General features: G+C 39.8%; 1 protein-coding gene across 1 annotated transcript; it reads right to left on the bottom strand.

The window, feature by feature from the left end:
- Positions 1–341: 341 nt before the first annotated feature.
- Positions 342–7,531, bottom strand: LOC146665578 (uncharacterized). Its single transcript, XM_085413302.1, has 10 exons — positions 7,324–7,531; positions 6,963–7,164; positions 6,014–6,182; positions 4,908–5,001; positions 4,775–4,816; positions 4,149–4,205; positions 1,999–2,126; positions 1,317–1,452; positions 1,107–1,177; positions 342–832 (listed from the first exon to the last, which is right to left on the bottom strand). The coding sequence occupies exons 1-10, from the start codon at positions 7,529–7,531 to the stop codon at positions 602–604; spliced, it is 1,338 nt and encodes a 445-aa protein (XP_085269428.1). The 3' UTR covers positions 342–601.
- Positions 7,532–8,656: the final 1,125 nt, after the last annotated feature.

The raw sequence follows: 8,656 nt of genomic DNA, 5'->3' as shown, positions 1-8,656 counted from the left end.
TAATAACATACAACCTTTAACAAGATGAGATTTTTAAACTACATATACAAATGTACAAACTTTAATAGAAAAAAGGTTTTTTGTGAACACTGATTTTTTTTTTAAATTACTTTCCTAATTATTTTTGAATTACAACCTTTCTCTGAATGTCAGTGTCATTACCTCGGCGCTGATCCTTATCTGCTGTCATTTATGTGTTTTTAGGGGTTCTTGTAAATTTTTTTTCTTAGATTTAAAGGCTCCACTCGCTCTTTTCAGTGAATCATAAAGCTTTAATTCAGAACAAGGAGAATAATAAATTCACATTCAGAATATTAAAACGTGGAGACAGAGATGGGGAACACAGGAGGGAACAGGAACTATAAACAAAGACTGCAACAAAACCAATAAATGACAAGAATCATGAAGTAAATTATTATTATTGTTATTACAAATTAAAGTCATTTTGCTCCTGGGAAAGACAATAAAGGCAGAGAAACGCTGCAACACAAAAGCTGGAATCAACCCAGCTGTAGGTACTGATGTTACCTGCTTTGAAGCTGCACACAATATAAAATCAGCTGCTGTGAAAACAGGTTAACAAAGATCACAGCAGCTGACATTAAGGGTTTGTTGTGGGCTGCATCAGGCTGAGTCCCTGCACAGCGAGGCACAGAACCTCCAGCAGAACCTCTGGGGGCAGCTCGGGCCGGTCCCAGCCGTCACTCAACTCTTTCAGCTTCTGATCGTTCAAACAGATGAACTCGGCCGCCCAGCGGAGCTCCCCTCCCTCCTGCAGGGGGACGGGCAGGGACTCTGGCAGTGTGGCCCGACCGTCCTTCAGACCATCCACCTGGAGAAGCAGAGAGGGAGCTGTTGTCTGATCAGATTCAAACATGAGGAAGACTCCGCCCACAGGCTGCTGATAGTGGGCGGAGCTGCTGCTGATGTGCTGTTAAGTGTAACAGGGTCTGTAAAATCACTGTAAATGTTCACTTGCTTAATTCAGGAAGCCCAACCATGTTCTGCACATATTCTTACAGCAAGCACTTGTGTGGAATAAGGTGTGATGAGGCTTTTGAGAGGAGCATGTAGATGAATGTAGACGAATGAGTGAATGAACCCACCAGCTGGTTGAGGACTCTCAGAGTATCTGGACTGCAGCGGGTCAGAAGTGGCGGCACTTCATCTGGCAGAGCTGCACAAACATGAAGAAGAAAGACAAAGTTTGATGACGATGTGACGAGCTGAAACACTTTGCTTCAGATGTGTCAATAAAATTAAATCTACATGTTACTAAATGGAATAAATGTCTCAGAGCGGGTCAGCTGACTTACTGTCCAACGTGCTGACCAACAGATGAACGGCATCCTTCACAGCACTGGAGATGTTTGAGATATCAAGAAGGTCCATGAAGGAGGAGACAGCCTCAGACAGGACATGCTCAGAGGTTCCTTTAGTGCACTGGTCCAGCTGACAGGAGCAGAGGATTATTATTATTATTATTATTGTTGTTATTATAGTTGTTGTTGTTGGGTTGTAGTCATAGAAGTTGTAGTTTCAAACAGGTTTTAAGATTATTTTGTTTCAGTATCACTTTTTCCTCTGATAACTGATGTTTCCCTTTTTATTAATTTATTAACAGCGTTAATGATCAGCAGAACTGTTCGAGCACACATGGAAGACGGCAGGTGGGGTGGCGTTGGGTTACAAAGTGGCCTGCAGAAACTTTGGGCAGCTTGGTTGTGTCTCCCTGAACTACCTCTGTGCTTAGTTTAACATCATAAAGACCAGCCAGCAGGACTGATTTGGCTTCAGATAAAAAGAAGAAAAAACTGTTAAGATGACAAGGAAGTGTATTTTAAAATAAACTGAAATATCCAATACGTCTTTAAAAACCTGCAACACCGATGTTTATCTCAGTGTAAGCTGACCAGGCTGCAGTAACTGATGAAGATGGCAATGAGCCTTGAACCTTAGGAGAAGCACACACCAGACTCTGGTCAATATTCTTCTTACTGTCTGTTCCAGCAGAGAGAGAGTATCTCCGTCCTCAGCAAGCTCGCTGAGCTTCTTCAGCAGATCACGACGGGTCGACTCGGGAAGCTCTCCGAGCGGCAGCAGAAGATGATCCTTCGTCTCCAGTTCTGCAGCAAACACAGAAGCAGCACCAATCATACCATCAGTAAATGAAAGCAGCTTTTTATTGGAACCATAGAAACCAGTTTATTAAGCATCAGGTCTCAGTGTCAAATCCCAGCAGACATCAAATAATTTATTAAAAAAAGTAAAACATAATCAGGTTTTATGTCTCATGTTTTCAGGTTTACTTAACACTTCTCTGAGTAAAACATGACTCATCACTCAAACACTTCATGCATGCGTATCTCACCAGACAAACCTGAATGACCTTCGATCAAAATAAATATTTATTTCAAGTTATTTATTGCAAACACAGATCAAAACAATTCCCATAATCTATTATGATTTCTCACATTACCATATTTAACGTATTTATACCTGATTGGTTAGTGAGTGGTTCCTGGATGACATGGTGCTGAGCAAAAAACCTCCAAGTGATTGTTTTGGTTCCTAGCAATGATTGTTCAAACAGATGACTTTGGGAGTCCCTGTTACTGCCCATAAAACTGTTTATGTTGCAGATGGCAGTTTTCCATACTATAGTTGGAATACTATAGTATTGGAATAGTTGGAATATACTATCTGTTTTTGCACTTCTCTCCATAATCCTCCTACATCCAATGGCAGAGATGTTAAAGACACATCAATGTGTCTGCACAACCTCAACCTAAAGCTACCAACCGAGCGACTTTTTTTCACCTCAGACAGGTGAATGTGCACAAATAAGGAGCGCTCTATTGTTAAATTATGTAGTTATACAGGATCCATCACAGCTACTGAAACATTTCTATTTTACTCTTACTTTACTTGTTTTTTTTTTTACATGTCCATCTCTAGGGATGGGTATCGAAAACCGGTTCTTGTTGAGAACCGGTTCCCACTGTTTCAATTCCTTGGAATCGTTTGCCATTTTTGCAAACGATTCCCTTATCGATTCCAGTCGCCCCGAATGACGTCACCACGTTGCGGAGCGTCATTTACCTGGCAGGAAACACGGCGCCTAAGCGGCTCAAACGCTCAAAAGTTTGATTATACTTTATGAGAACCGATGACAACAGGGCAACGTGCAAAGTAGATATTTCATTTAAGGGAGGAAACACTACGAATATGCAAAAGCATTTGCTCACAAAACACGCGATGACACGTGTTTTTAATTCCGCTCCGGACTCGTGACTCTCAACCCAGCAGCAGCAGTAACGTTTGCACGTCCTCTCCCGTTAATGCGGCAGGTAAATAATCAACTAACAGTGCATATTATGTTAGCGCAATCTGCCTTATTACAAGACCTGCCATTACTGTACATGTAGGTGACCATGATGAGAGAGACAGACAGAGTCTGGCTGGCGCTCGCTGGCAGTTCTCGCTGCAGTCTACCGGTAGCGTCTCCTTTCAGGCCAGGATAGACGAATGTTACCGAGCAGTGACTAAGTTTGTGGTCAAAGGCTTGCACCCATTTGCCACAGCAGATGCCCCCGATTTTCGGTAAGTGAATGTGTTTAATTGTAGGCAGGGACATTACTGGATATTCTTGTGTAATTGCTACAGAATAATTTATGTTATACTTTGTTATTGCTACAGAAGAATATTTATTTTATTATTTTACATTTACAATTTTTTTTCCTGGGGACCCTGTGACACCCCATTGAAGAGCCGTAGGCTGGATCTCTTAAGATCTCACTGTTGGGTTTGTAAGGCCATGTTACTCCTAAATTTCTATCTTGTTCAAAGAGAAGATATAAAACAAAGTTCTAAGCTAATCGACCTTAGTGTTCTCCTTTTAAAAAAAAAAAAAAAAAGAATCGATAAGAGAATCGATAAAGAATCGAATCGTTAAACAGAATCGAAAATGGAATCAGAATCGTTAAAATCTTATCAATACCCATCCCTATCCATCTCTGATATCATGACGATAAGGAGGAGAGTGACAGAATGAGCCGTTGTCATGTTTAAAATATTGTTAATGCTGATGCAGTGTTATTTAAAAAAAATAAATCAATTCTAAAATTTTAAAAGTCACACACACACACCTTCTTTCACTTTGTGCAGCATCTCTTTGGAGTTGATGGCATCGTTGGCAAACAGACCTGGAAACAAACCTCAGAATGATTAAAGCCACAAAAGGAAAAACAGCACAGTGTCTGATAAATGTCTGCTACATCCTAGATGCATGAAGGAGCATTTCCGCAGGTCCTTCCTCCCTGCAGCTGTCAGACTGTACAATCAAAACTGCTCCCAACAACATCATAGATGTTTACATCTGCGCTGTAACTGCAATAATTTAATCAACCGATTCGCGCTACAACCTGGGTTTGCCATCTGTAGTTAATTTTATTTAATTTAATAACTGTACAGTACTCTGTTTATAGAAACCATTGTCCTTGATGTAAGCATGTAAGAACAAATTGTGTATGTTTCTGTTCTGTGTCCTGTGTACTGTTTGTTTGTATATGTGTCTTTCTGGTTGCTGTTACAACCAAATTTCCTCTTGTGGGACAATTAAAGGATTATTCTATTCTATTCTATTCTAAACTGTCAAACTTGATTTAATCATTCACGCCTCCCAAAAGTAAAGATCAAGGCAAACATGGAATCAAGACTAAATCTGACATTTATAAATGAAGAAGAAAAACCTTCAACAAGAGAATCAACCTACCGAATAAACCTGTTTTATGAGTAAAGGGTTCACATGTGATTTCTAAGATGAGAAAAGAGACATTGTTACATTCAGTAACAGGAAAACACACTAAATCTACTCGGAAACATTAAACACAGTCATGTACTCTTACTCAGCTTCTCATCATCCATCTTTAGCTCCATGAGACCAAAACCAAAGGTGGAGTTTTCCGGCACAGTGAAGCTCGTCACCTCCTTCTTGCTGCCCTAAATACAAATAACACGATGTTGGATCTACTGAGAAATACTGAAACGTCGGTTTGTTCCTCAGACAGATCAGAAGAGTGCTAGAACAACGTCTTAATCATACAACATTAAATACATTAAAATCAGGATTGTGCAGAAACTGTTTGTTTCTGTGGTGAATACTTGTTGCCTTATACAGCATTTAGAAACAAAAAATAAGAACAATGGACTCTCTTGACCTGCTGCTGTTGTTGCGCTGCCATTAGCAGAGCCTCTGGACTATCATTAAAGCTCATAGAATCAGTGAGCTCATAATTATATTATCAGTGCACTATTAGCCTTTGACGGTGCCATGCACTCCAGCGCTCTGGTTGGTCTGCCTGGGTCCTGGTGCACTTCTCTATCAACCAGGTGCTGGGGCTTTGGCCTGCTGGTGTCTGCTGTAAACTTTATTGTCATATCTGCTACATATAGTACAGTATATAGCAGAGATGAGACAACGAGGCTCCAGTTCCATTTAGTGCAAAAGAACAACAATAAATACAGGAAGAGTAGGAAATAAATATACACTTTAAGACTAAGGACAGGGGAGTAAATATACACTTTGAGGTAAAAAGGGTCAATAATAGTCTAAAATGTACAATTTACAATTGAGATTTAAAGCAACCTTGAAGTGGTTTAAAATGACCAACGCAGCAGCTTTACAGTTTACAGTATGAGTGATGAGGTAACTGGTGATAATGAGGATGGACTGATTATCCAGTCTGCCATCAGGTCGGCTTGTTTTTGACATGTTGATGTTTCTGTTCACATTAGATTGTGTTGCTCATTAAAGAACTGACCGGGCTGGCTCAGTGTTCATAGATGAGCTGATTCTCTGTAGAGCCCATACAGAACTTTTCACTTTCTCTGATGGCTTGTTGTGGTTTCAGGTTAAATTAGTTTGGCTCTATTCCAATGTTCTACAGTACATATTTAATCACCTCATACCATCAAAGTTCAGCTTTCATAGATAAACGTCAGATTCACTCACCTTTATAAGAACATGCAGCATCTTCTGACAGGAGGCTGAGATGGACGCACTCTTGTTAGACTTTCGAATCATCTTGACAGGCCCGCTGTTGTAAACTTTCTGGTAAACAAAAGTCAGTTTGTCATTGTCCTTCAGTCCCAGTAACTCCATGTTTTCCTTCTTTATTTTCCTGGAAACAGAAAGCACCAAGAGAGGGAAACAGGTTAGGAACTGTTGGCAAAGGAGGATGCACATATAGTTAGATGGTATGTGGTGTTTTTAATTACAAGATAAACGTAAGTGAAAGTTAATCGTAATCTTACACATGCTGAGCTTATACGTACAGGAGTCACAGAGGGCTGTGGGAGCAACATACAAATAACTACGTGATGATAACCATGATGAATTATTGGAGAGAAGGTTGAACTAGTGACACGTTTAAGTATTTAGGTGTTTACCTGGACTGTCAGATACAGCAGGTTCATCATATGTGGATTTCTAACATTTCTGCTAAGTTCAGTTCCCAATTTCAAAATTTGACTGAAAGGGGTGAGAAGATAATTGGCACGCTCCCCGAGCTTGCCCTCCAGTATTTCAAGAGTCAGTGATAAAGAAGAGTCTGAAAATCTCTGAGGATATCAATCATATCCTTTATAAAGAGTATGAGTCAATGCCCACAGGAAAAAAAACCCAAAACCCTGAGTTAATTGGGTACAAATTTTCTTTAGGTGATGATGAAATTGTATGTGTGTTACCTGATATTACATGTTACCTATTATATCTCGTGTTTGTCCAAGAGAAATGTCACCCAAGACAATAAAGGCTAATCTAATCTAATCTAATCTAATCTTATCTGATAACCCTTTTAAATTGCCCCCCGCTGGACAAAAGAAAGAATGCAGGCCTGGAAGTTATTTCCATGTTTACAGAAAGTCTGCTGCTGAACTCGAGCAGAGAGACGGACACTTACCTGCCACTGAACTTGTTCCTCAGTTTTTTAACGTCGGCTTTCTTTTTTATAATGCTCACAGGTTGTTCCAGTCCATCCACGGTATCACCAGTTGCCTCAACTTTGGCTTTACCCACAATATCATCTCCCCCACCAATTTCTCCACTCCCCTTTGTCTCCATAGTAGTCGTGAAATCCTTCACCAAGACCTCCTCCTTATAATCTGGAAGGCGCATCACATAAGTATGTTGGGTGTGTCTGAGTGGACATGTTTAGATGTCTTTGTGGTGACAGAAAATTGGAATGCTATTATACTTGTGGGGACCAAGTGTGTGTGTGTGTATTTGTGTGTGTGTTTGTGTGTGTGTGTGTGGTTACACACCTTTACATGTGTCTTCTTCCTCCTCAAGCTCGGCCAGCTCAGACAGGCTGAACTCCATGGGCTTGTACTTTGGTACGGGCCAGAATCTTCCCTCACTGACTTTGACCAGAGTCAGCAGATCCATCTTGTTATTTAAGTTGTTATTAGAGATGAGTTCTGCATCGGCTCCCACATTCTTAAGAACCGTGCTGGTTTCAGTTTGATACATCTGTGGACACAGAAGTCACAGAGCAGCTAAAAACAACTGGCAGTATTTCTACTACTTTCGTGTCACTTTACTTCCAGCTGGTCTCACTCCTGTACTGGACCACTTCATTTTTCAGTGTGTAGAGCTGATGTTGGGATTTTTTTTTAACTGAAACCATGATGTCTTCTCATCATGCCTCCTCACCTGCACTTTGATACAAGCCCCTAATATATTAAAATATTAATGAATATTAATTATTAGTATTGCATCAGTTAGTGCACATTTAAAAACACTCTGGGAATGAGTTTACCCCTCTTTATGAGTTCTGTGATGGATTTTGGAGTTGATCCCTCTATTTGTTGACTTTTCACTGTGGCGGCGGGCATGAATCGCATGTTTGAGCTTTTTGAAGAAGACTTCGTCGTCTTCTAGCTTTTATGTTTTGCCTCTACAAACATCCTGACTGCTCGGCGATGTGTAAAAGCTCACTTTAAGTGATCCGTCATCATTGGTGGAGAAACTCTCTGTAGGTGAACTGCAGACTGGTCATACCAACTGTAACCTGTCTGTTCTTGATTTTTATATCAATAACTTTTTATAATTAATCTAAAATTTACATTTTTAACCAAAAATATTTTGGAACAGGAATGGATTCATCAGTTTTTCCAAAAGTTGCATGACCTTTGTTTCTGTTCACTGCATCAGTAATGCAGATTACTACCAACAAACAAGATATTATGTGTTATAGATGCATGCATCTATACTGATTTAGCATATAGTAAGTACATAGTTGTAGGGCTGGGCAACAAAAAAAATAAAATGATTTATTTAATCCTTTCTGCAATAAATCAGTTCAATATCATCTTTAATGTTTCCAAATCATGCACAGAAAATGCTGTTCGCATGTTTAAAGGATGACAACATGCTGATGAGAAAGATCACTTAGAGATCATTTAAAGTCTGAGAGGGAAAAAAGTAGCCACATGAACCATACACTGTAACCAAGAAGCATCAAATATACACGAAATGCTGTTTCATTAGTTTTAAAAATATCAGATGTTAAATCAGGTAACAACCACAAACAACCCTTTGTGACAAGCTTCATCAGTATTTTAAGCACATTTCAGTTTGATTGTCAGTTTATAT

The sequence above is a fragment of the Rhamphochromis longiceps genome, linkage group LG7 (genome assembly GCF_057381845.1).
Source record: "Rhamphochromis longiceps isolate RC_006_pf linkage group LG7, R_longiceps_female_GT1.1, whole genome shotgun sequence".
Lineage (NCBI taxonomy): Eukaryota > Metazoa > Chordata > Actinopteri > Cichliformes > Cichlidae > Rhamphochromis > Rhamphochromis longiceps.
The sequence above is the reverse complement of the archived record's forward strand: the minus strand, read 5'-3'. Positions and strand labels throughout refer to the sequence as shown.

What these genes read in the sequence shown, in the direction of transcription:
- LOC146665578 (XM_085413302.1), bottom strand. Translation starts at nt 7,531, where the DNA reads ATGTATCAAACTGAAACCAGCACGGTTCTTAAGAATGTGGGAGCCGAT. An exon ending in GGAAGAAGACACATGTAAAG is followed by an intron (nt 7,165 to 7,323) that starts GTGTGTAACCAC and finishes TGCGCCTTCCAG; the next exon opens with ATTATAAGGAGGAGGTCTTG. An exon ending in TCTCTCTGCTGGAACAGACA is followed by an intron (nt 1,453 to 1,998) that starts GTAAGAAGAATA and finishes TGCTCCTGTCAG; the next exon opens with CTGGACCAGTGCACTAAAGG.